General features: G+C 34.9%; 7 protein-coding genes and 2 non-coding genes across 13 annotated transcripts; 6 read left to right on the top strand and 3 right to left on the bottom strand.

Moving 5' to 3' along the window:
- The first annotated feature begins 5557 nt into the window (after positions 1-5557).
- Positions 5558-7130, top strand: LOC103859698. Its single transcript, XM_009137272.3, has 2 exons — positions 5558-5850; positions 6602-7130. Exons 1-2 carry the CDS (start codon positions 5655-5657, stop codon positions 6883-6885), a joined length of 480 nt encoding a protein of 159 aa, XP_009135520.1. The 5' UTR covers positions 5558-5654; the 3' UTR covers positions 6886-7130.
- Positions 7131-7822: 692 nt separating this feature from the next.
- On the top strand, positions 7823-7900 carry LOC117133195. Its single transcript, XR_004457031.1, has one exon. It is a non-coding gene; the product is annotated as a small nucleolar RNA R66 (small nucleolar RNA).
- A 64-nt stretch (positions 7901-7964) lies between these two features.
- Positions 7965-8055, top strand: LOC117133251. The gene has a single exon (XR_004457074.1). It is a non-coding gene; the product is annotated as a small nucleolar RNA snoR118 (small nucleolar RNA).
- Positions 8056-11017: 2962 nt separating this feature from the next.
- On the top strand, positions 11018-12679 carry LOC103859697 (probable pectinesterase 67). Its single transcript, XM_009137270.3, has 5 exons — positions 11018-11298; positions 11444-11606; positions 11687-11893; positions 11987-12234; positions 12308-12679. Exons 1-5 carry the CDS (start codon positions 11048-11050, stop codon positions 12471-12473), a joined length of 1035 nt encoding a protein of 344 aa, XP_009135518.1. The 5' UTR covers positions 11018-11047; the 3' UTR covers positions 12474-12679.
- Positions 12680-12762: 83 nt separating this feature from the next.
- Positions 12763-14055, bottom strand: LOC103859695 (glycine-rich cell wall structural protein). 4 transcript variants are annotated; one of them, XM_009137268.3, is made up of 2 exons: positions 13564-14055; positions 12763-13479 (listed from the first exon to the last, which is right to left on the bottom strand). In XM_009137268.3, exons 1-2 carry the CDS (start codon positions 13814-13816, stop codon positions 12914-12916), a joined length of 819 nt encoding a protein of 272 aa, XP_009135516.2. In that variant the 5' UTR covers positions 13817-14055; the 3' UTR covers positions 12763-12913. The 4 variants fall into 4 exon arrangements, with proteins under 4 accessions (XP_009135516.2, XP_033143959.1, XP_009135513.2 ...); XM_033288068.1 differs by having other exon boundaries at positions 12763-13431; XM_009137265.3 differs by having other exon boundaries at positions 12763-13527; positions 13588-14055.
- A 2495-nt stretch (positions 14056-16550) lies between these two features.
- LOC103859693 (universal stress protein PHOS32) lies at positions 16551-17691 on the top strand. The gene is made up of 4 exons (XM_009137263.3): positions 16551-16792; positions 16921-17030; positions 17233-17351; positions 17442-17691. Exons 1-4 carry the CDS (start codon positions 16609-16611, stop codon positions 17518-17520), a joined length of 492 nt encoding a protein of 163 aa, XP_009135511.1. The 5' UTR covers positions 16551-16608; the 3' UTR covers positions 17521-17691.
- LOC103859691 (B3 domain-containing protein At3g17010-like) lies at positions 17614-19663 on the bottom strand. The gene is made up of 4 exons (XM_009137261.3): positions 19272-19663; positions 18618-18909; positions 18288-18535; positions 17614-18218 (listed from the first exon to the last, which is right to left on the bottom strand). Exons 1-4 carry the CDS (start codon positions 19368-19370, stop codon positions 17958-17960), a joined length of 900 nt encoding a protein of 299 aa, XP_009135509.1. The 5' UTR covers positions 19371-19663; the 3' UTR covers positions 17614-17957.
- A 1228-nt stretch (positions 19664-20891) lies between these two features.
- On the bottom strand, positions 20892-23566 carry LOC103859692 (B3 domain-containing protein At3g17010). Of its 2 annotated transcripts, XM_009137262.3 has the most exons (4): positions 22310-23566; positions 21742-22024; positions 21439-21656; positions 20892-21339 (listed from the first exon to the last, which is right to left on the bottom strand). In XM_009137262.3, the coding sequence occupies exons 1-4, from the start codon at positions 22406-22408 to the stop codon at positions 21076-21078; spliced, it is 864 nt and encodes a 287-aa protein (XP_009135510.1). In that variant the 5' UTR covers positions 22409-23566; the 3' UTR covers positions 20892-21075. The 2 variants fall into 2 exon arrangements, with proteins under 2 accessions (XP_009135510.1, XP_033143957.1); XM_033288066.1 differs by having other exon boundaries at positions 20892-21656.
- A 232-nt stretch (positions 23567-23798) lies between these two features.
- Positions 23799-24898, top strand: LOC103859690 (bifunctional TENA-E protein). The gene is made up of 3 exons (XM_009137260.3): positions 23799-24031; positions 24109-24326; positions 24400-24898. Exons 1-3 carry the CDS (start codon positions 23891-23893, stop codon positions 24707-24709), a joined length of 669 nt encoding a protein of 222 aa, XP_009135508.1. The 5' UTR covers positions 23799-23890; the 3' UTR covers positions 24710-24898.
- Positions 24899-25045: the final 147 nt, after the last annotated feature.

Below are 25045 nucleotides of genomic sequence, written 5' to 3'. Positions count from 1 at the left end.
AGTGTACTTGAGCTCAGAGTAAAAAGAGTTTGTTATTCATATCAAATGCTCAAGTTAATAGTTACAACTCTCTGTTCTAAGATATATATACACTTGGTTTAGTGATAGGAAGCTAAACCGATGGTTAGGCAAAAGGAAACCTTAATCGGTTGGTTCATATAATCTAATACTCTCCCCTCAATATGGAATGTACAAGCTGTGTATTCCTATCTTGTCAATCAGATTCTTGAAAAGCCCCGGTTGCACTGCCTTGATAAGCACGTCAGCTATCTGCAACTCGGACTTTAAATGAAGTGTCTTCAAAAAACCAGTCTTTAAGCGCTCTCTCACCACATGACAATCGATCTCTATATGCTTCGTGCGTTCATGATAAACAGGGTTAGAAGCGATGTATAAGGCAGACTGATTGTCACAGAATAGAGTAGCCGGAGACAATGACGAGCAATGCATTTCACCCAACACCGTTGTTAACCAAATCAGTTTACAGGTTGCATCTGCCATAGCTTTGTACTCCGCCTCAGAGCTACTTCTGGAGACAGTTTGTTGTTTCTTTGCACGCCAAGAAACCAAAGAATCACCCAAGAATACACAATATCCAGTAATGGACTGACGCGAGTCTGGACACGCAGCCCAATCAGCATTAGAATACGCTGTTAGCTTCATCGCAGACGATGCAGAGTAGAAGAGACCTTGACTCGGATCGTTCTTCAAATATCTCAAAACTCTATAAGCTGCCTGGAGATGAGCATCAGTTGGTACAGACATGTACTGGCTAAGCTTGTGGACCGCATACGTAATGTCCGGTCTAGTATGAGTGAGATACAACAGTCTTCCCACTAGTCTTCTATAAACCGAAGCATCTGGTAAAGCTGTTCCAGTACTAAAGCATCTGGTAAAACCGAATCATCCTGGTGTCTAGTTATTGGATCACAAAGATCGAAAGAGTTTACAACTTTTTGGGAACAGTTTAGTAGTTCAATTACAATTCGAAAATTGTATATTACAAGAATATGATCTAACAACTTTTCTTACACGATCTTACAACTTACTTACAATGATATAAGAGACATAATACCTAAAAAGATAATCATCTAAATAAGCCACGATTTTTACGATTGATTAAATTTGCAAGAGGCCCTGAAGATCGAAAGTAGTCTTCTCCAATAGCCAACAGAACAATGAAGCAAACGCCTAGAAATATCCTGCAAAGTGCAAAATTTAACACCAACTAAAAAGTAATATAAAGGAATGACAAAACTAAGCATGAGTGCATGACATGAATTCAACATACAAACATACCCATTTCTAAATTTCAAATACAGTTAGAGGGAGATTATTGGTAAATGAATTTTCATGAACTTTAAAAATTTTGAGATTCCATTGTTATTGGTTATTGGATTTCAAAAATCTTAATAGATCCAATTGTTATTGGTTTAAGAATTTTCAAAATCCATTCAAATTCTTTGTTATTCAAAAAGTTTAGTTATTATCGATTCTCTTATTCTAACTCAATCTAGTGTTATTGAGATATGAATTCTATTCATTTTTATTCATATGACTCAATTTTTAAAATATCATGTGTCAATGTGATTTTCAAAATCTATGTGATAAAAAAAACTAGAAAACAAAATAGTTATACTTACCAAATATCTATTGCACTTTAAATCCAAATTATATGTCTAAAACTATAATTCATTACATTTTATATATTGTTACATTTTTGAATTTAAAAGGAACATTTGACAATAAAATTTACAAAGAAAATTCAAAAGTTTATTTAAAAATTTTATAAAAAGACCGAATTTAGAAACATATAATTCGAAATAAATAACTAAAAACTTTTTATTATTTTTATTTTTATTATTTATATATCTATAAAAAAAAAGATAAAATAGTCTTCTGTATTTTTAATGAAATATTTTCTAGTCATTTTTCTCTTTGAGTGCTTTTTTGTGACAAAAAGAAACTAATTAAGAGAATTGCCCAATTTTTTATGTATCACTATTATTATAATTTTAATTTTAAAAGAAAAATAAATAATCATGCTATATGATTTAGGAAAAATTAAATTATATATTTACTTTACAAAAAAAAAGAATGATAGAAAAGAGGTAATACAAATTCATGAAAATCTATACCAATCCAAAAAAGACATGGTCAAATTTCATAAGTCAATCTATATAAATTTTCACAATCTACATAACTTTATTAAATCAATCAATTCTTAAAATTCATAAACTCTATACAAATTCATCTCCCAATAACCCCCTTAGTTTTAATGTGGCATCAAATGGGTGGAACTCTCTATGGGTAGTATGCATCCAAAATATAATAGTGCGGTCAGGGTTATGGACAAGCCCATAGGCGTAGCGGGTTAAATGGGATAAGCCCAATTTTGTCCAGAACAAGTTCAAAATATACTATAACCCTTGATGGTAAGAAGAAATATTTCAAAAATCTTGCTTGTAGTAAATTACCTGACTTTCTTGGTTCTATATGTAATCTCTCAACTCCCGAGTGATTTTTCTTTAGGGTTTTTGAAATCTACCAAACACTTATTGAGCAGGTACTCACCGTTACCAAGTGGACAACTTGATCGTGTAGGGATCGTTTTTCTGGTTCCGTGGAGATTCATTTAAAACTAAGATTTTATGTATCCTGCGACAACCTACGGACGATCTGGTCCCGTGTCGTTTCATTGACAAGATACATTCACAGTTACGTATGTATCACTTTTGTGATGGCTAACAAAACGAGTGATCTACCTCAAAGTCCACGATTAAAAATAGGTTCATGGACCAATCTACAACACAAGCTGATGGTGGATTTGCTATTCTTTCCCTATTATCAAGAGCCTGCGTTGTGCAAGTTTGATTTGTTTACCCCCGGCCCCCTCTATCCCTATGATTAGGGGGGTTTGACAGTTACAACCACCCAGGAGTCACACCACGAGTTCTTTTAGCTGTTTTATCATAAAATATAAAGTTTTTTTCTGCTATGATTATGCTATCATATTAGTAGTTTAGTTACGTTTTTAATCTTCTCTCAAAACTTACACAACCAAAAAGGATCAGTAAGAAAACCATTACATTCGATATATATGATGTTTATCGACAGTTATCGTACAATTATTTTGGTATACTAGAAATCAAGAATTCTTGGTTTAAATATTATGGAAGATACGTTACTTTGTTGTTCTTTTTTTTTTTTTTTTACAAATAGTTACTTTGTTCAATCATATTCTTTTAGATAAAATGTGAATTTTATTTACCAAAAACTGAAATGGTTTCAATACAAAAATTTGGTGGAGCTAAGAGTTATAGGGTGTGATTGGTAGTGGCTGTGAGTGTTCTCTACAGCCTCATTTTTTTTCTAGAGCACTAAATTTATACCAATCTTGATTTCTATTTTTTTTAAAGTTCACAGCCATTTTATAAAATCCATAAAACTTCTTTGAATTTATGTCTTTACAATTTCTCTGCAGAGACAAAAATTTACAGCCCAAATTTAAAGATTTTTAAAAATTAAAAGTCTAAAGCCAAAGCAATAAAAACCACAGCAATATATCTACAGTCAAAAAACGAAATCACAGCACTTACTAATCAACCTCATAAAAGACCAAAAAAAGGTGAAAAAAGCTTATAAATAACCAGAAAATTAACGGTGAATGAACAACTTATTCAAACATGAACCATTGGGAAAAGAGATCCTTGAATTTCCTTATGTTGATACGTGCAAGGATGGAGTCTTTAACAATTAACACTGCAATCAATATGTTTGAAAACTGCTGTATGGGAGGTGCAAGTGGAGCTCTGGAGCCAACTGTTCCTCTCTTTCCAGATGTGGAAGACAGTTGTCTGGATCGTAAGCCTTTTAAGAGTTGCGCTAAATGATCAGACCTAGAGAGCATCCAATCAACCATATCCTGCAATTCTCGGAACATATGTCTCCTTCCAAACTGCACAAGAACCTGTTGCCAAATAAGATCATGATTAATGGGGGATTTTTAGAGTGGAGTTCTTAATGAAATATAAAAAACCGTTTCTTTTTCTTAAGAGACGGTTTCTTATATTCCGCTAAGAACTCCACTCTAAGAATCCCCCATTAATCATGCTCTAAGGTTACCGTTGTTCAATCATATTAAGCTGTATCTATATAATTAAAATAAAAGTCATGACTTCTTACATGTGTGATATTTTAAATGGATCATCCATAGAAAACTGTTTATATTTTTTTTTGTATTTTCGTGATAAAATCCTAACAACCTATTTAATTCTATTTTTATTCCATCAAATATTATATGATATGGATAATTTCAAAAATATAATATTCCGTCAATATATAATTATATTTGCATATAACCATTTATAATCTACTTAATAATAATAACATTTAATTATTCTAGAGTTTATACTTGTATATTATCTAATTAATAATAATAATAATAACATTTATTATGAAAATACAATAGTTTTAGGATTTTTAATATTTGATTCGATTTTATTTTCTTACCTTGCAAATAATAAAATTGAATCAAATATTAAAAATCCAAAGACTATTGTATTTGCATAATAAATGTTATTATTATTAATTATATCATACATGTATCAATATTTATATAGGTATATTGTTAACAAACATGTATTGATAAATATATAATATTTTAAAATACAATACTATAGATTCAACCATATACTGTTTTTATAATAAATCGCTTAATATATATATATATATATATATATATATATATTAAAGAATTTTTCATGCGCGATTTTTTAATTTGGACAAAATTTTACATAAATTAATTATAATATTTTATATTTTTATTTGAATACAAATAAATATTTTAAAATATCATCTAACTAAAAGAAAAACCAAAAAGTAATAGATAAAAGTAAATATTTAATTTTTTTTAATATTTGTGAACAACCTTAAACATCATATATTTGTATCAAGAGAGAGTATAAACTAAAATATTTAAATATAAAATTAAAAAACCTGCACGGTTGAGCGGGTCAAAATCTAGTATCCAGTTTATAGTGGGTAAAAAAGTCAAAGCTAGTGCTCGAAGCATCGTTAGAGCATGATTAATGTGGATCTTAGGGTGGAATTCTTAACGCAATATAAGATACGTCTTTTAGTTTTTAACTAAGAAAAAATAGAAAACGTCTTTTAAATAAGAGATATATAAGAGACGTCTCTTAGGTTTTCTTAGTTAAAAGCTAAAAGACGTATCTTATATTACGCTAAGAACCTCACCCTAAAAAATCTGCATTAATCATGCTCTTACACATTAATTACACCCGACTAATCTTAGGATATTCCTTCGATGTTCCAAAAAAAAACATTCCTTGGAAGTTACATAGATATTCTTGTATAACTCTTCTTGAATAAATTGTATAATTAATGTGAAAGTAATATAAAATAGATTGTTTGTCCTACAGTTGAATTTATATATTTAGGATTCACGATCAAACCTCTTTTAAATATAAATATAAAATATCCAAGTAAATTGGAGGGAGAGATCTATGAATCTTGTTCTATAAATAGAGCTGCAAGGGAAGCACTTAACCACATCCAAAACCAATAGCAACACAAACAAAAGAAAATCTACTCTTTAGTTTCAACACTTCAGCTTTAATAATCCTAACAACATGGCAATGCTCATCAAGAACAAAAACATGGCCTTCTCACTGATCTTGATGTGTCTCTTTGTGGTGTATCCAATGGCTAACGCTCAAATTAGTGGGCTTCTTGGCGGGGCTACTGTCGTCAATATACAAGGGCTTGTTACGTGCTCTACCAATGGTAGCGTCTCTACCAATACCACTTCCATCCCTCCTTTCGCCGGTAGGTTTTAAACTTTTAATTCTATACTTTTGCTTTCTCTATAACCCGGCCAAAAAAAATTGAAACGATTCTGCAAACCGTAGGTGATAGTTATAGATGCATCACTTAGACAAAACTATGGTTTCGAATTTATTTTATATTTTCTGCAAATAGCTACATAATTATTTTCAACCAGCTAAACTGATATTAGTAAAATCTGGTAAAACATGTTTATACGAAAATCTGGTAAAACATGTTTATACGCTCAAATTTTTAGATTTGAAAGTATAAATTAAGCTACCTATATATGGAGAACGTAGGGACCAATATAATATTCACGAAATAATGTGTATATGTGAGTATAATATTGACCACCTCAATTCGTAGAATGTATACAAAATATTCATCGATGGATCCGATTGGTAATGGCTGTAGCTTTAAAATTTTTGCTGTAGAAAAAAATTTGTAGATTTTTTGCTCTGATTTTATATTTTATTGTTGTAGAATTTTATGGAAAGCATTAAACAATTGCTTTGAATATTTGGTTCTGCAGAGAACACTTGTACAGCTGTAAGTTATTTTAAGAGTTGTGGTTTCAAAAAAAAAAAAATAAAGCTTGATTGCTCTGAATTTGGTGTTGTAGAAATAAATAGGCTGTGGACAGCACTTACAACAACTACCAATCAACCCCGATATATATATCTATACAAATAACTGTTAAAATGTATACAAAATATTTGTTTATCTAACTAAACATGCAAACAAAAAACAGGTGTGCCCGTTTTGCTTCAGTGTGCTGGGCAAAATGTTACAACTACGACTACGGGAGCTAATGGAGTATTCTCGTTTCCTTCCAGTACAGTACTTCCGATCTCGCTTCTTTCCACACTCCTTAACTCCGGTTGTAGGGCCATTGTCACGGCCCCTCTCTCCACATGCAACGCAAGCCTCCCTACCAACGGACTCCTCACGGCACCGTTAAATCTCGCAGGAACCATCGTTACCGGCGGCATCAACATCTTGCAATTCGTCAATGGCCTCTTTAGGCTCATCTAACTGGTTTCAAACCAAGTATTCCTTCTTGGTTTGGTTACGGTGTGTGTTTCCCTTCTGTTGTTTTATGTTTTGCGTCATGGCCATTAACGTGTATGCTTACGTATGCATGCATGAATAAGGTCTAAATAAGAATGCGTATGTCTCTATCTTCAAAGTATTGTGGTTGTAACTTCTTGTCCAGGTCTTAATTTGCATGCAGTGCATGCAATGAAAAATGAAATAAAATAGTTTCCCTTATAGTCTTATCGAGATGGGCTTCCATAAATGTATTAAAAAAAAGAAGCTCATAACACTATAGAAAAGAAAAGAATTGCATCACTTAAATTTCATCACAAAAATGAATGATACTTTTTAAAATTACTTATCTACAAATGAAACAAATATATATATATACATATATATATATATATATAATTTAAAATCAATTACAATAAGTGATGTTATTATTAGATGTATACGAAATATTTGAAGTTAGAGACGGACCTAATCACTTTTCTAAGGTATAGGATTTCATTGAGGCAGGGCTATAATGAATGAAAATGCCCATTATCTTACAAGTTTACGTCCAAAATACCCTAATTCCTACTCCCGTGTATATACGAAATACTCTACTTCCGGAGATGTACATTCACTCTTTTCGTTTTCTCCGTCTTTTGTGTATGTTTTCTCTTAATTGGTCTCTTTTGTATGTTTATCATGTTATAAGTACTTGTTTTTGTTTACCTGAGAGTGGATTCCACTCAGATTGATTTTCCTGTAGATTTTCGATGTTATATCGATTTTGACTCGAGAGGCGATAAAGTTTTATAGCAGGGTCGTTGAGTCGCTTTGCCTACGTGAATCAGGTATAGCGAATAAGCTCGTGGTACATCAATTATGTATAATTCTCTTTTTTTATTCATTTGCATGTTTCAATTGGTAAATTTTCTTAAAAGGATCCAATGATGGCATGAAATCTTTGAGACCTGATTTGTTTTATTGATGAAAAGCTATAAGCATTTTTTACTCTGAGGATCTTAATTTATTTTTAATTTGTATTGTGATTTTGAAGTAATTGTGATTTGAGGGTAAAGAGAGAAAAGGATGACGAATATGCACTGGGCTCTGAGAAGTTGATTGACATTTAACTTCTTTTTGATGGATAATGCTGCCTAAAGCTTAATCTGATTTTTTAATCTTCGTGTTTAAATCTATTTTTTTATTCATTCAAACTATTGTATTTTGGTAGAACACACTGAAGTTTCATTTTATTTTGTAACAAAATCAACTCATAAAAAGATTACAAAAACATTTACATGTTTTTTTTTTTTTGAATACCTCAAAACATTTACATGTAAAATGATCGAAGACCTAGTTTTATAAGGTTCTGAGTGGTATAGCAGCAAGTATCACTCACAGATCATTTTTGTAAAAGACCTTGTTCAAAATCAAAAACAAGAACTATAATGTCCTTAAAAAAGATGCTGCACAAGTTAATTGGCATTTCACTCATAGTTTGGAAGGTTCTATGTGCAATTTCCTGGCTAATTGAAAAAAGTTTATATTCGGTTCGGCTTGGTTTATTTGGATTTAGAAAAACTTTAACTAAAGACAACCCAAATTAGTTTTGTTTGATTTGTGTTTCGATCTTACTTCGGTTTGATGTATGTTTGGTTTGGTTTTATCTCAGTTTGGTTTGTGTTTGGTTCGATTTAATTTGGTTTTATTTGTGTTTGTTCAATTGACTTTTTTAGTTTTGTCTATTTTTGTTACAAACATATAATTTATAAAAACATAAACAAATATCATTTGACACTAAATCATTATTTCCTTTATATTTAAATGTAAAGCTAAACATCACAATAAAAATCAAGAAAATGTAATCCAATAATTTGATATTATTATCTTCAAACATATTATAAATATGATAAGCAATTTTTGGTTTTGATGTTAATGTATGAGATTCATATTCTTTTATTTTATTTTTAGTTATATTTATTGTATTCTTTTAAAAGTAAAATGTATAACTTTTTGTTTGGTTGTTTAGGATAAATGGTTAAATATTATAAGTACATTTAATTAAACTAAAAATACTTAAGTTTTTCAGTTTGGTTTGGTTTAAAACCAAATCAAACCGAACCATTTGGATTGATAAAATCTTGAACCAAATGGTTTAGACATAAAGTTTGGTTTGGTTTGGGTCAGTTTGAGTTTGGTTGGGTCGGTTTGGTCCGGTTGTTTTTTTTTGCCCACCCATAGTGTTTTTTTTTTCTTAAACCACTCGTATAAACAGACTCTCTTAAAAAAAGGAATACGAGCACCAGAGTGTATCAATTATAGCTAATGGTGATGAGTGTATCAATTATAGCTAATGGTGATGATTGGTTCGACTGTGGTTTTAAAAATTTAGCCGTAGATGTTTAGCTGTAGATAAATTGGTTGTAACTGTAAAGTTGTTACTGTAGACTTTTTCTGCAGAGACTTTTGTTGTAGTTAAATTTGTTGTAGCTGTAAGTTATAGGTTGTAGATATTTTAAATTAAAATATATAAAATATGTGTTGTATATATATAATTATTATTTTATATGAATTAAAATAATTTATATTAATATTTTTTTATAAATTATCAAAATTTATCGTAATTTAAAATGTGATATGTAAATAATATTTATATTATTTAAATATGTTAATAATTAAAAAACACTCAAATTCAAAATTAAAATATTTATAAAAGTTTTTATTATGATTATATAATTTATTTGATATTATAGATATATTTTTTTCATTTTACAGATTCTACAGCCTATAAAAAAATTATGTAGCATTTTTGCCTAAAATACATAAGAAAAAGTTTTGCTTTATTTTTTTGCTGTAGCTTAAAAAATAAAACTAAAGCATGATTGGTAAAACTAAATAAAAAATTGATGTAGACTTTAATTTTAAAAAGTAAAGCTACAACAACATGATTGGTAAAATTTAGTGATTTAAAAATAAATAAAGCTAAAGTAGGGAGATAAAACCCAACCAATCACCCCCAATATATGGAGTTTGTTGAAAAGAAAACAATTTAAAAAATTCGCACATTGGAGAGAACTCATAATCAGTGGAGACTTGAGAGCATATTTATAACCATTTCATGATAAAGATTATAACAATTCATCTACGTTACGTGCATGTCAGATGGCATAAACGGCATGCAGTTTTCTGACAAACGGCATGACTGAAAATGCCGAGCACGATTAGAGCATGATTATCCCCACCTTTTAGGAGGGTTCTTAAGAGGTGGGATCCACAAAAAATTTAAGATTTGATATCTAAATCTCTTCTCTAAGAGCTTGGTTCTTGTATTTTCGCGGATCCCACTAACACGTGGCGATCCACGATTAGTTAGTTTTTAATTTTTTTTTTCTAAATCAAAAAAAAAATTAAGAACCCAAAAAGGGTTCTTAGAGTTAAAGATGCTCTTAGAGCAACATTATCGAGAGTTTCTTGCTCTTAGATTCTTAAAATACATATATGTGTATGTATATATTATATATGCGGATGTAATTGCGGGTGCTAAGCTTTACGGAAACCCCACCGAAAGTTTCTTGAGTTTATCATGGCCCTTGAGCGAAGTACTTATTGACAACCTGTATATATAGCTAAAACAATGTTGGTGTAGAGCATTGCATGCATGTCTACACATCTGCATAACTCATAATATCAATTTATGACGATGAATCAATGATATTGTTATGTGAAGGAGGATATATCCTAGATTATAAACGATATGATGATATAATGAGAAAAACATAGTAAAAATATATGAATAACAAGAAAATAAATATATAGTAATTAGTCAAAAGTAATATGTAGTGTTTTTAATTTATTTTTGAGGACAATGAAAGATTTATACCACAATGATTTCTTTGTTACCAAAGATAGATATATATATATATATATGTATATATATATATATATATATCTCGAATTATTTTTCACCCATTAATCAATAATAAATGTCTAAAAATAAACGATGCCTAAAAACCTGTTTAAGCCCTTACCTCCCAAACAAAACAAACACAACGAAACACCCTAAATTTAAAAACCTGTTTTCTAATTCTAACCTCTTCCTTCACCATATAACATCTTCCTCACATCCCCATTCCAAAAAGAAAACTAAAAACCCCAAAAGATAAAGATGGATCATCGAGCAGGAATGATCCTTGCCCTAACCCTGGTTGCAATGTCCGTATGGGGTTCGGACGCATCCGCAGTGCAAACGACGAAGTTCGGCGCGCCGCTTCTGACGGAAAAGATCGCAACAAATAGATCGATCATCGTCGATATTGAAGGCAAAGGAGACTACACTTCGGTTCAAAAAGCCATTGATGCTGTTCCTGTTGGTAACTCTAATTGGATTATCGTCCATGTCCGTAAAGGAATCTACAAGTACGTTTAACCTTTTACATTACTTCATACGCGCAAATCATGTTACATAACATACCTATATTTATAGTAATATTATGCATTACTATTGTCACATACAGACATTTATTTTGAATTTTGATGATTTTTTTCTTTTCTGAGGAAATAGGGAGAGAGTGCACATTCCGGAGAACAAGCCGTTCATATTCATGAGAGGTAACGGAAGAGGAAAGACAGTCATTGAATCATCGCAAAGTGCTGTCGATAATGTTGCTTCAGCCACTTTCAAAGTCGAAGCTAATCACTTCGTTGCTTTTGGTATCAGCATCAGGGTATGTATTAAACAATTGTAGATTTTGATTACGTAACATGACATTTGTGTCTTAATGAATTTTTTGTGATGAATATACAGAATGATGCACCGGTCGGATTGGCGTTCACGTCTGACAATCAATCGGTGGCAGCGTTTGTGGCGGCTGATAAAGTTGCGTTTTACCATTGTGCGTTCTACAGCTTGCACAACACTTTGTTTGATAACAAAGGTAGACATTACTACCATGAGTGTTACATCCAAGGCTCCATCGACTTCATCTTCGGTCGTGCAACTTCCATTTTCAACGTGCGTTTTTCACATTCTCTAAAACATAACATATATATTGACCGCCATATATTATATCACTTTTTTTTTTTACCTTTTATAAAATTGTTACAGAATTGTGAGATATTTGTGATATCGGACAAGAGGGTGAAACCGTATGGGTCAATCACAGCACACCACAGGGAAAGCGCAGAGGAACACACAGGTTATGTGTTCATAAGAGGCAAAGTGTACGGAATCGATGAAGTCTACTTAGGCCGTGCTAAGGGACCTTATTCTCGAGTCATCTTTGCCAAGACTTACTTGTCCAAGACCGTTGTCCCTAGCGGTTGGACCAACTGGAGCTACGATGGCTCGACCAAGTTAGTCTCTAATTATTATTTATATCTTATTACTGTTCATGTTTATACTAATACTGTTGAGACTTTTGATCAGGGATATATACCATGCGGAGTATAAGTGTCATGGACCAGGTGCTGAGCGACAAGGTAGATCAGACTGGGCTAAAGAACTGACCAAACAAGAAGTTGAGTCTTTCTTGTCTATTGATTTTATTGATGGAACTTCTTGGCTCCCTGTTTGGCTTCATCAAAACTCTTAGAGCTTCTTATGCGTGTCTCCCGTTTGGCTTGGAAGAAAACATATGAAGAAAGAAGAACCCAATCTTTTCTTCACTATTCGAAATAGTTTTCTCTCTTTTTGTTCTACTCTAAAATGATTGTAGACTGATTGGAAATTCTTATGTCGTTTGCACGCATTATATAAGATAAATTTCCATTTTTATAATATATGTAACCTAAACTATAATCATATCTCATAATTTAAAATAATTTCCCGACTGATTAATTAGATTAACTAGCCAACGAAAAAATATTGTGAATACTGGAAGATGTTTCAAATATTTAAAATTTCGTTATCGTTACAAAGTAAATCAGAAAAAAATATCATTCTTCTCATATGACTTGGTACATAAGTAACTAGTAGCCCTAGCTTAGTACAAGCCAAGAATAGATTTTGTATGAATACTGAATTACTAAAATTTTAAAATCCACCGCCAAACCCTCCACCGGCACCACCACCACCACCGAATCCTCCACCAGCTCCTCCGCCGGCACCACCACCAGCACCAAATCCTCCGCCTGATCCTCCACCAACACCTCCACCGTGACCCCCACCAGCACCACCACCGAATCCTCCCCCAGCTCCTCCGCCAGTTCCTCCACCAGCTCCTCCTCCAATACCACCACCAAATCCTCCTCCGGCACCACCGCCTAATCCTCCACCTCCACCTGCACCGCCACCGGCACCACCACCAATACCTCCACCGTGCCCTCCTCCGATTCCTCCACCAGCACCACCTCCTAGACCACCACCAGAACCTCCACCGGCACCACCACCAATACCTCCACCGTGGCCTCCACCGAGCCCTCCACCAGCACCGCCTCCTGCACCACCTCCTAGACCACCACCAGCACCTCCACCGGCACCACCACCAATACCTCCACCAGCACCGCCTCCTAGACCACCACCAGCACCTCCACCGGCACCACCACCAATACCTCCACCGTGGCCTCCTCCGAGCCCTCCACCAGCACCGCCACCAATACCTCCACCGTGGCCTCCACCAATGCCACCTCCTAGACCGCCACCATGGCCTCCTCCTATACCACCACCAAAACCTCCACCGGCACCTCCACCGTGGCCTCCACCAATGCCACCTCCTAGACCGCCGCCATGGCCTCCTCCTACACCACCACCAAAACCTCCACCGGCACCTCCCCCGCCACCAATTCCTCCTCCAAAACCTTTGCCGCCACCAAAACCGCCGCCAATTCCACCACCACCGCCACCTAACGTCTCCTTGTCAAGTCTCCTACACTCCACAACCCCTATCACCACCACTACAAACATCAAACTCAAAAACCAAAGAGATACTTTCCCCATATCTTTGATATATTTTCTAATATCTTGTTTAGTGATGTATACAATTGTTATAGCTCACTTGACTAGCTACTAACACTATATATACTATATAGTGAGTAGAGAGAGCATTTATGAGATATGGTTGAGAGAGCCCTTCAACATCTTTCCTACACCGCGTTTCTCCGCATGTTCTCACGTCCCAATCTCTCATGTTCAATTTTTTCTACGAAGCAATTAATGTGTGACACCCAAGTGCCTCTTTTTATATATATTAGTCTACTCTTCCTATATTTAATTCCATGTTCTCCTAGTTTACCATTTCAATATTTGTATACCGCATTACAACTTATAGCTTACGTGCATAGAAAATTCAAAACAGACTACTAGTTCTAATTAAAACTATGCGGAGAGACAGCGAGGAAATGTGGGGATATGTAATTAAGTTTGAATAGTATCTTACTCTCTTTTAACATTTAGAGCTTCTCAACTACTTTTGATTCGGTAGCCACATTAACTGCAAAATCCCCACTATCATTTACATTGTTGATCGCTCTAGTAACTAGTGCTTACTTGTAGTCCTTATAATATTTCACCCTTATTATTTAAAATGCCAAAGACTTGAAATGAAATCACGAATTCGACAATAAATTATTCAAAATAATTTTATCTGATTACAAAGAGAATAATAGTAAAATTGGTTAAAGACGATAAGTTTATAAGCTCTAGTTTTTTTATCGACTTCATGTGTTTGTGAATAATTCTCTCTGAGCAATCATATCTGTTTATACAAGAAAGTCCTATATATTTTCTTTTTGGGCAAATCTCCAAAATAACACATTTCTAAGTTTATATCACAAAAATAGCACTCAAAAACTAAAATGACCAAAATAGCATTTTATCTTTTGAAAAATTTAAATTTTTTTATTTTTCAAAATTTGAAATCTTATCCCCAAAACCTCACTTCTCAACTCTAAACCCTAAAACCTAAACTCTAAACCCTAAACCCTAAATTATAAACCCTAAACCCCACCCCTTAAGTGCTATTTTTGTGACTTTTGACCTTGAGTGCTAGTTTAGAAACAAAAACTTGATTTAGTGCTATTTTGGTCTTTTTCTCTTTCTTTTTCTTTTGTCAACTTGGCTTTTTCTAACCAATTTTTATTAGTGCTAAGCCGAGATCATTTATTCAATAGACCTTATGGAAAGGACATAGTTTACCTCAACAATTAAACAACCCTGATATAATATGACGTGTAACGAGTCATGAGAACAAAGTTGACATAACATGCTGTTGAGTTTTGTTTGATATAACAAGTTACAATTAAAAGGATTGGTCATTTAAGCTCTTTTTTCATTCGTTTGCCTCTCTTGGAGTTATCAAATATACACGGTGCAAACAAAAGAGAAAACAAAGTCTTGCAGACTCTATAGCTACATGTTACGTTTTCTTTTCCGGGTAGTCAAGCGCAAACAGTCTCCTCTTCTCTACTAACCTCACCGGGAAAAAAAAACTCCCTATCCTCCTCCAGTTTCGTTAGACTCGCACACTTACACATACATCACAAACTCTCCTGCCAACTCATGTAAGTGTGACATACTATGTCATCATCAACATCATGTCGCCGCTAGCTGTTGACAAAGGAGGAACGGGGAGTTCAAGAATGATGAGAAAATAGGAGCGTTCGGACTCTCGGATGTACTGAACCTCACCGTTCATGAGCTTTAGAATCTTTCTACACACGCTTAGTCCTAAACCTTCAGGACTCGTCCACCTGCTGCTGTGGAACATGTCTCGGACCAGCTCTGGTGGTAGACCTTCACCTGGACACGCCATTCTGAAGCCAACAAATTTAAACATAACAGAGAAACCAGTTCATGAAACCAAAGTTTAGTTTGCTAAACTTGAAAACATTACAAGCAGTTCCCAATCAAAACATAGTCCAAAACCGTTCTATATCCAAAAACAAAATAACAAAAAAAATAGTCCAAAACCGGATATGAGGAGACAAGAACAGTGGGAACAATGAAATATACCTAAACTCGATCTGTGCGGATAGCAGATGATCCATCAGCCATTTGCTTTGAAACTTGGCTTAGATGGATCTCCACCCACTCTTGTGACGGTGCATACCGGATTATACTCAGCAGAAACTCAGCTAAGAGCTGTTGAGTCCTTGTCTGGTCTCCAAAAACAGCAATAGATTTGATCTCTTCTGGAATGTCACGTATCAGCTGAAGACTTCTCTCCCTTAATAAGAACATCGCTTGGCTTACAACTGCGTTGATGATACTTCCGAGGTAAAACTCCTCTCTAACTAGCTCAAACGAACTGATCAAATGAAAAAAAAAAGTAATATTTAAAATCTTATCAAGAACCATTTTATAGAGAGTTTTTAAGTTTTAACTAAACTCACCCGTCTTCAAGTCTTTCAAGATCCATGTCACTGACAATCCTCGAGATCTGTTTCTCGCAAGAAACACTCGTTTCGAGAAACTGTTTCTGATTCTCGTTCACCTTAACGACGTGGCTTGATGTCTGTTTACCTTTAAGTCTCCGTGGGCCCAGAGTCCACTCTCTTTTGTCCGTTATTTTCTCTGTAAAGATATTTTATTTTACAACTGTTTTGTTAGCTGTTTAATTCTAAGGCTGTGATCGTTTTTGAACCAATCCAACGGTCACTATACATACAGATCACATGACAGCGTTACGGAGGATTTAGTCTCCCTAGACTAGTCCTTTCCCTCCATACATCATTTGTCTTCGAGAGAAGATAATAAAGAAGCAAGCGTTCGTTGTGAGAGAGAGAGAGAATATGGAGGAGAGTAATGGTCGGAAGATTGGAGTGGCGGTAGATTTCTCGGAGTGCAGCAAGAAAGCTCTGAACTGGGCCATTGACAACGTTGTTCGCGATGGTGATCATCTAATCCTCATCACCGTGGCTCACGACATGCATTACGAGGAAGGCGAGATGCAGCTCTGGGAGACCGTTGGATCACGTACGGTTGATTATCCCCTGCACAAACTCATGCATCGTTTGACATCAACATGTTACATGATATGAAGCCAGTTGCTCCTGGTCATATATTAATAGTTGGAGTCTGTTTTTTGTGTTGTAACATTTCAGCGTTGATTCCGCTGAGTGAATTCTCTGAAGCTGCCGTGATGAAGAAGTATGCAGTGAAGCCAGATGCTGAAACCCTTGACATTGCCAACACTGCCGCTAGGACGAAATCTGTAAGCTTCTTGATTCCCTTCTTGGTTAAATATAATATAGTAATTGCTAGATTAGTCCATAATATTCATGCAAAGCTTTTTGCGACCAAGAAAAAAAACATATCAATCCATAAAAAATGAAACTTTCTTTTAAGACAAATGTTAATTAATTTGGTTAATTTCTGTTAAATGGAGATCATCTTTGTTGTGAAACATGATGCAGATTACAGTAGTGATGAAGATATACTGGGGAGATCCTCGTGAGAAGATATGTGAAGCTGTTGAACATATTCCTCTTGCAAGTCTTGTCATCGGTAACCGAGGCCTTGGTGGCCTTAAAAGGTTAAATATTTCTCCTCTTTTTCCATGATCTAAAACAGTAAAACTTGGTTTATGTTGATAAATATTGAAGAATCTTTGTTTATGTTGCAGGATGATAATGGGAAGTGTAAGCAACCATGTTGTGAACAACGTGGCATGCCCTGTGACCGTCGTCAAGGCTCACCACTGAGCTTTGTCTTGACCTTCACGTCATTTGCTTGGAGAACATGAAAACTGGTTTATATTCTAAGATTTGTGCTTTGTTATGTCTGAATTTGTATTACTAACTAACTCTTGTGTGACTTTGTATGTTGTTTCTGCTGTGCATCTTTATACCTAATAAAACATACTGTTTTTGAGTTTTGGACTAATTGATTAACTCTTTTTAATCATGTCAATGGTTTTTACTACCTACTTTGATCATTAACCTCAAGCCTAAACTCATAAACAGATTAAAAAAATTTAAAGTCTCAAGACTAACTTCATAAGCAGATAAAAGCAAGATAAAGTCAGGGGAACATAAACAATTACAAACTCAGAAACACAACACATAAACCAAACGCGATATTCTTCTATTGTCTCCATAGATATAAGAAAGCTGAAAAGACACTTAAACATTCAGTTTCATCACTCGATCACAGTGATCTCCTCTCTGGCCTTCTTGGTGGTGAGGACAAACTCATCAGGTTTAACGAGGTGGAAGGTACACCTATCACCAGCCGCTAAAGGATACTCTCTTGCCAGTCTACACCACCCACTTGAGAAGATTGTCCTAGTCTCCCTCACCAAGCAAAGAACCTCCCAGGAACCTTTCCCTTCAGAGTGATGTATCATGTACACCTTAGACTCATCAGGGATGTACGCCTCCTCAAACTTCTTTGGGATTGCCTGATAAAAACAAAATATCAAAATTCACATATCTTGAGTTTGTTTTGAGTCTTTGTATGTTGATCTTACCAGGAACTTGAGGTATGAGTTCGTTATGGTGATTTTGAATTCTGGAACACCGTTCTTGACTTTGTTTCTCTTCATCTTCTTCTTCTTCTTGGATGGTTTAGGCTTCTCAGCTTTCTTCTTCTTGAGCGCAGCTCCTCTGGAAGATTCACCAACCTCCACAGCTCTCTTCTTCTTTTCCACTTCGATCTCAACTTCTACTCCCATGGACTCATCTTCCTTCTTCACATCTTCTTCTTTCTTGATCCCACCTGTTTGCAATCATCATTGTAACGAGTTGGTTCTTCTTCACAATCTCATTTGTTTCATGAAGAATCAAACGCAAAAGCTTACTAAATGGAGTCGTTGTGTGGGGTTTGCGAGGTGTGACAATCTCCTTGCCATTCTTCCCATAGATGTTGACATTGAAGCGCATAAGACCTTTGTGAGTGAATGTCACAAACTCGTTTTCTCCCAAAGCGTTGTCGGTTACAAACTGGTTCCATCCGGACTTCTCCATGTAGTAGAACCTAGGGTTCATGGAGATGTCCACTTCCCATGAGCTTCCCCACTGCGCTCTTATCACCATCTTGTAGGAGAAGTCTTCCTTAGAGATGTTCTTCATGAAGTTGTAAGGCATCGCTCTCTGGTTTCAACATGCAATGAAGAGTGTAAAAAAAAAAAAACAGTTAACTTTCTTGTCAAGTTACCACAAAAGAAGGGTGAAGTTTCAACCTTTCACCTATATTTAATTATCAAGTTGGGTCTTTATCACAAAGAGAACAAGAAATTGAGAGGAAAGATCTGAGCAAAGCTAAAGACTAAGCAAACAACTTTATATTTTTAAAGTGAAGAGTGAACAAACTAAGACTGACACTTCCTTAATGAGACAAAGCAAAGCTAAAGACTAAGAGATCTAACAGTTTCAAAGACATCCACAAGAATAAGTCTTTTTTTCAAACAGAGTTATCAAGAAAATCACAAAGCAAAGGGCAAGAAGAGAGTTACCATGGATTCAGAGAATAAATCTGCACTCTGGAATATCTTGAAGAAGCTCAAGTTCTTTCTTTCATCCTTCACCCTACCAAAACCACGGTTCCAACCCATCTCTCTGTCTCTCCTTCAACACTTCACTCTGGCTCTCTCTATCTCTGGTACTGCAAGTGAGAAAAGTATGTCTAGTTATTCTTTTTCAAAGTATGTTAACTTTTTCATTATTTTCAGGGTCATAGTCAAAGTGATTACTTCCGTTGTAACATAAAAGACACAACCGCTGTTAAAACCTGACTTCTCAGACACTCAAAATCATATGCTAGTTTGAGTACCTAGGAATCCCTGATGTGGCAAAAGGACACACTTCAAACTTACCGTTCTTACGTTTTGTTTTAACTACACTCCCTAACATTGTTTTAACTACACTCCCTAACAATTAAAACTAATGCTCAAAAAAAAAATTAAAACTATATATATTAGTACTGGTTAATATTTGTTTATGATCAAAAAAAGTTAGAGCTAGTTTTTTATTAATACATTTTGATCTTAAATTCAGTAACTCTTTAACGTTTTATTTTCTGAACAGTCAAAGTAGGAAATTTTTTCTCTAGAAACTGAAAAGTAAAAACTATGGTACAAAGATGAGATCACCTTCTGGATCACACCAAAGTAATGTGTTTTTACAATACATAAAGAAAACAACACATATATACACCACACCACACATACATGCAATATATGATATCACTTCTTACAATGAATGTTAAACATAATTTCCGTCAAAAATCAACGTTAAAATCATGAAATTATATTTTGTAAAATTATGTTTTCTATCAAAATCATAAAATTCTGAAAGGAAATAACGTTTTTGGCAAAAAAACAAGTACTATACCATTTTACCATTAAAACCCAAAAATTAAGTTAACCCGTTAAAACTGCAATTATGTTTTCACCTCAAACTCGTGAAATGATGTTTCAGCTAGAACTGTAAATTTATGTTTTTATCAAAAACAACAAATTTATATTTTTTTATCACATAAAATTACGTCTCCACGGAAAAAAACTATAAAATTATGTTTCCAGTCAAAAATATAAAATAAGTTTTCCATCAAAACCGTAAATTTGTGTTTTCGTGCCAAATTTAAAAATTTAATTTTTAACTAAAATCAAAAGATCATATTTTCGTCAAAAATCAAAAGAGTAGGCAAGGATGTTCAAGTACCCGTTGGAATTTGAGTCGGATATTTCGAATTTTGGTTCTAATTTGTATCAAATCCTATGTCCCACTCTAATAAATTTGTAAGTATAGGTCGGGTACAAATATAACACATTGGTTTCGGTTCTAATTTGTATCAAATGCTTTAAAAAAAAAGAAACTTTCTTTGACGACAAGTGTTTGGAACTGTTTTGAAACACGAGCAGATTACAGTAGTGATGAAGTCACCGAGGCCTTGGTGGTCTTAAGAGGTAAAGTTTTCTCCTCTTTCTCCATATGTTTTTCAACATCTCAAACTTGGTTTGAAGTTGAAATAGATTACACATATTGACAAGTATGGAATAATCTTTACTTTGCAGTGATGAGATAATGGGAAATGATAATGGGAAGTAGGAGCCATGTCAAGGGTTTTTTACTACCTACTTTGATCTTTGATCCTAAACTCATAAACATATCAAGCAAGTTAAAGTCTCAAGACTAACTTCATAAGCAGATAAAAGCAACTTTAAGTCTGGGGAGCATAAACAATACAAACACAACACATAATATCATATTGTCTCCATAGATATAAGAAAGCTGCAAAGACGGTAAAACATTCATTCATCAATCGCTGATAGTGATCTCTATGGCCTTGGCCTTCTTGGAGGTGAGGACAAACTCAGTAGGTTTAACGAGATGGAAGGTGCACCTGTCACCAATTGCTAACGGGTACTCTCGTGCCAGTTTAACCCATCCACGTGATAACACTATATGAGCCTGATGAACCAAGGAAAGCACCTCCCATGAACCATCTCCTTCCGAGTGATGTATCTTGTACACCTTAGACTCACTCTTGAGGTACCTCTTCTCAAAAAACGTTGGGATTGGCTGGTAAAGAAAACAACAAACAGAGATTATCATATAATCAACCAATATAGAGAGAGACTTTGTGTAGTATGGCTGTTGAGTGTTTCGTATTAATCTTACCAGTGACCTGAGGTATGATTTGGTTATGGTGATTTTGAATCTTGGAACACCATACTTCACTTTCTTTCTCTTCTTGTGCTTCTCAGCTTTCTTCTTTCTAAGCGCAGCTCCTCTCGATGATTCACCAATCTCCACATGCCCAACTCCTCCTCCCATGGACTCATCTTCCTTCTTGACATCTTTGTAGCTTCTCTCACCTTCTTCATTCTTGATCCCACCTGTTTTGCAATCATCAAAGTAAAGAGTTGGTTTCTTCTTTCATAATCTCATCTGTTTCAACAAATAGTTAAACGGAGAGCTTACTAAATGGAGTCGTTGTGTGGGTTAAAACAATCTCCTTGCCACTCTCCTTATAGATGTTGACATTGAAGCACATTAAACCGTTGTGAGTGAAGGTCACAAACTCGTTTGCTCCCAAAGCATTGTCGGTTACAAACTGGTTCCATCCGGACTTCTCCATGTAGTAGAACCTAGGGTTCATGGAGATGTCTACTTCCCATGACCTTCCCCATTTTGTTCTTATCACCATCTTGCGGGAGAAGTCTTCCTTAGAGACGTTTTTCATGAAGTCGTAAGGGATCCCTCTCTGGTTTCAACATGCAATCAAAAGAATGTCAAAACAGTTAACGTTCTTGGTAAGTTACATCAAAGACTTTGAAACCTAAAGTAATGAGTAAACAAACTAAGAGGTCACTTTCTAAACGAGACAAAGCAAGCTAAAAGACTAAGAGATCCAACAGTTTCAAAAACACCACCCACAAGACTGAATCTTTAACTTGAAACATACTAAACACACAAAAGAAAAAAAACTCTGCTTTTGAAACAGTCATTATCAAGAAAATCACAAAGCTAATGACAAGAAGAGAGTTACCATGGATTCAGAGGATAAATCTGCACTGTGAAATATCTTGAAGAAGCTCAAGCTCTTTCTTTCTTCCTTAACCCGACCAAAACCACGGTTCCACTCCATCTCTCTCCTTCAACACTTCCTCTTCTATCTCTCCCAGTTTCTATGGCTCTCTCTCTGGTTATGTAAGTGAGATAAGAAGCATGTCTAGTTATTCATTTTCAAAGTATTTTTTTTAACCTTTTTCATTATTTTCGAAACTACAAAGGGTCATAGTCAAAGTGATTACTTCCGTTGAATTTTGTCTTTCTATGGTAAAACATAAAAGAGCTGTCAAGAAATACTGACTTCACAGACACGTCAAAGCAGAATGCTAGTTTTAGTACCTGAAAATCCCTTATGTGGCAAAAGACACGCTTCAAACTTTACCATTTTTACGTTTTGTTTTAACTAACAATTAAAATTATATTACTATTTAATAATATTTTGTTTATGATCAACTAAAAGTTTCAGCTAACGTCTCATTAATAAATTTGAAATGATTATATATTCAGTACCTTTTTTAACGTTTCTATTTTCAAGACAGTCAAACTAGAAAACTTTTTCTCTAGAAACTTTAAAGTAAAAAGTAAAAACTATGGTACAAAGATGAGATCACCCTCTGGATCACACACCAGAGAAAAAAGAAAGGAAACAAACACATATATATATAGACCGCACGATACTGTCGACACATGCATGCATTCTCTTGACCTTGAATTATATTAGACTTAAATATTCTGAAACTCAATAAAGCAAACACTTTAGAGATAATGTACAGAGTTAATATCAAAATGACAAATAGTTATAAACATATTGTATACTCTATTTCAACTTAGATCCAGTAAGAAGGTCAATATTTAAATCCAAAATACAAGATTGTTGTTAACTTGGCCACAAGCTATAATCAAATCTATTAACTAAGTTGCATACAATGACACACATAATTAGCTACTCTGTTTTATGCACTTTAATCATATTTATATACCAAACGACCAACAAACACCATTAGCAGCAATGAATTTTCGCACGTTCATCGATCAGCTTTGATCATCTTCTTTTTTACCGCCTAGTTTGGTTTGCATCAACAATGTTAATTTCATCAGCTATAGTTATGAATCTGCGTTTATTAAAAGGACATGATTACTGTAAGTTTCTTCCAAAATTGAAGATCAACCACATCAGCTATTCATTTGGCTTATAAAGACAAGACGCTACACCAAATCAACATAAACATCTAGTCAAATTCATATATAGTTCATTATTAGGGTGAGAACGACAACTGAGAATAATTAGAAAAACAGTTCCACGTCATCACTCTTTCAGACAGCAATGCATCTTAAATATTGCCACGTAAGCAACGCTTCGTTCGTGTCTTCAAAAATTGCCACGTCACTAGCGCTCTTCTGTCGTGTCTTTACTTTACTTAACTGCCGTTATATAGTTGAATCTAACCGGGCCTTGGGCTATTACCTTAAAGCCCAATAAGACATGTACGCTACAGAGCAAAGAGTCAACGTTGGCGGGGACAAGACAGGATGATCGGTGAAGAATCTCGCAACTTCAATGGAGAAAACAGAGAAGAGAGGCATGATCGACACGTGGCTTGATAAGCACCGTTCGTTATACACGGCAGCTACACGTCATGACTTCGTCGTCTCCATCCGCGACGGATCCGTTGATCTCTCCTCCTTCAAAACTTGGCTGGTACTGTTGAATTACCGATGAAACGAAAGATTAATAATCACTCGGTGAGCCTAAAACGGCTTCGTTTTTGGTGGCAGGGTCAAGATTACCTATTCGTGAGGGAGTTCGTGCCGTTTGTAGCGAATGTTCTGATCAGAGCCGGCAAAGAATCCGGCGAGACTTCCGACATGGAGGTCGTGCTTGGTGGTTTAGCTTCGTTGAATGATGAGATCGAGTGGTTTAAAAGTGAAGGCTCGAAATGGGGTGTTGATTTCTCGACCGTTGTGTCTCAAAAGGCTAATCAAGAATATAGCAGGTATTCGATTTAGTTAGTTCTTGGTTTTGAGAGATTCTCGATGAGTTGTTTTTTTTTTGTGGTTTATTCAAAGGTTTCTTGAAGCTATGATGGGTAGTGAGGTGGAGTATTCGGTGGTGATGACGGCTTTCTGGGGGATCGAAGCGGTGTATCAAGAGAGCTTTGCTCACTGTTTGGGGGATGGGAACAAAACTCCGGCGGAGCTTACCGGAGCTTGCAATCGGTGGGGTAACGACGGGTTTAGACAGTACTGTTTGTGTGTGAAGAACATCGCTGAACGTTGTCTGGAGAATGCCTCCAGGGAAGCTTTGGTTGAAGCTGAAGATGTTCTGGTACGTGTTCTTGAACACGAGGTTGCCTTCTGGGAGATGAGCCGTGGTTGATAGTAGCTAATGCTTTGGGTCAGATATCTCACTTGCTATTTTTGTATTTTTTTCTAAATGTGTTTGAAAGACAAATTTATGTGGTTGTTATTTCTAGAAACTTTGCTTTTACCTCTTTTGTACCATATGATCTTCTTCTCATTATGTGACACTACTTAGATGCATTTGTTTACCTCGTATTCATTTGTTGAAAGCGACGATAGCTATGCAGTGCAGCAGCATCTGTTTACAGCCATAACGCATTGTCAATATCGAACCATGTTCAGAATAATATTTACGTTCAGAATAATATTTACACACTACTATCGCCCCCAAAGTCTCATGACTATATTTCCT

The sequence above is a fragment of the Brassica rapa genome, chromosome A03 (assembly GCF_000309985.2).
Source record: "Brassica rapa cultivar Chiifu-401-42 chromosome A03, CAAS_Brap_v3.01, whole genome shotgun sequence".
Classification (NCBI taxonomy): domain Eukaryota; kingdom Viridiplantae; phylum Streptophyta; class Magnoliopsida; order Brassicales; family Brassicaceae; genus Brassica; species Brassica rapa.
This window is presented reverse-complemented; position numbering and strand designations above follow the sequence as displayed.

Coding starts and splice junctions, on each gene's coding strand:
- LOC103859691 (XM_009137261.3), bottom strand. CDS start 19,370: ATGGGTTGGAACCGTGGTTTTGGTAGGGTGAAGGATGAAAGAAAGAAC. Junction 18,910..19,271: donor ATTTATTCTCTGAATCCATG/GTAACTCTCTTC, acceptor TGTTGAAACCAG/AGAGCGATGCCTTACAACTT. Junction 18,536..18,617: donor CCACACAACGACTCCATTTA/GTAAGCTTTTGC, acceptor GATTGCAAACAG/GTGGGATCAAGAAAGAAGAA.
- LOC103859692 (XM_033288066.1), bottom strand. CDS start 22,408: ATGGAGTGGAACCGTGGTTTTGGTCGGGTTAAGGAAGAAAGAAAGAGC. Junction 22,025..22,309: donor ATTTATCCTCTGAATCCATG/GTAACTCTCTTC, acceptor TGTTGAAACCAG/AGAGGGATCCCTTACGACTT. Junction 21,657..21,741: donor CCACACAACGACTCCATTTA/GTAAGCTCTCCG, acceptor ATTGCAAAACAG/GTGGGATCAAGAATGAAGAA.
- LOC103859698 (XM_009137272.3), top strand. CDS start 5,655: ATGGCAATGCTCATCAAGAACAAAAACATGGCCTTCTCACTGATCTTG. Junction 5,851..6,601: donor TTCCATCCCTCCTTTCGCCG/GTAGGTTTTAAA, acceptor AACAAAAAACAG/GTGTGCCCGTTTTGCTTCAG.
- LOC103859690 (XM_009137260.3), top strand. CDS start 23,891: ATGGAGAAAACAGAGAAGAGAGGCATGATCGACACGTGGCTTGATAAG. Junction 24,032..24,108: donor CCTCCTTCAAAACTTGGCTG/GTACTGTTGAAT, acceptor TTTTGGTGGCAG/GGTCAAGATTACCTATTCGT. Junction 24,327..24,399: donor GCTAATCAAGAATATAGCAG/GTATTCGATTTA, acceptor GTTTATTCAAAG/GTTTCTTGAAGCTATGATGG.
- LOC103859697 (XM_009137270.3), top strand. CDS start 11,048: ATGGATCATCGAGCAGGAATGATCCTTGCCCTAACCCTGGTTGCAATG. Junction 11,299..11,443: donor GTCCGTAAAGGAATCTACAA/GTACGTTTAACC, acceptor CTGAGGAAATAG/GGAGAGAGTGCACATTCCGG. Junction 11,894..11,986: donor GTGCAACTTCCATTTTCAAC/GTGCGTTTTTCA, acceptor AAATTGTTACAG/AATTGTGAGATATTTGTGAT.
- LOC103859695 (XM_009137265.3), bottom strand. CDS start 13,816: ATGGGGAAAGTATCTCTTTGGTTTTTGAGTTTGATGTTTGTAGTGGTG. Junction 13,528..13,587: donor TGGCGGCGGTCTAGGAGGTG/GCATTGGTGGAG, acceptor GTATAGGAGGAG/GCCATGGTGGCGGTCTAGGA.
- LOC103859693 (XM_009137263.3), top strand. CDS start 16,609: ATGGAGGAGAGTAATGGTCGGAAGATTGGAGTGGCGGTAGATTTCTCG. Junction 16,793..16,920: donor CTGGGAGACCGTTGGATCAC/GTACGGTTGATT, acceptor GTAACATTTCAG/CGTTGATTCCGCTGAGTGAA. Junction 17,031..17,232: donor CTGCCGCTAGGACGAAATCT/GTAAGCTTCTTG, acceptor AACATGATGCAG/ATTACAGTAGTGATGAAGAT.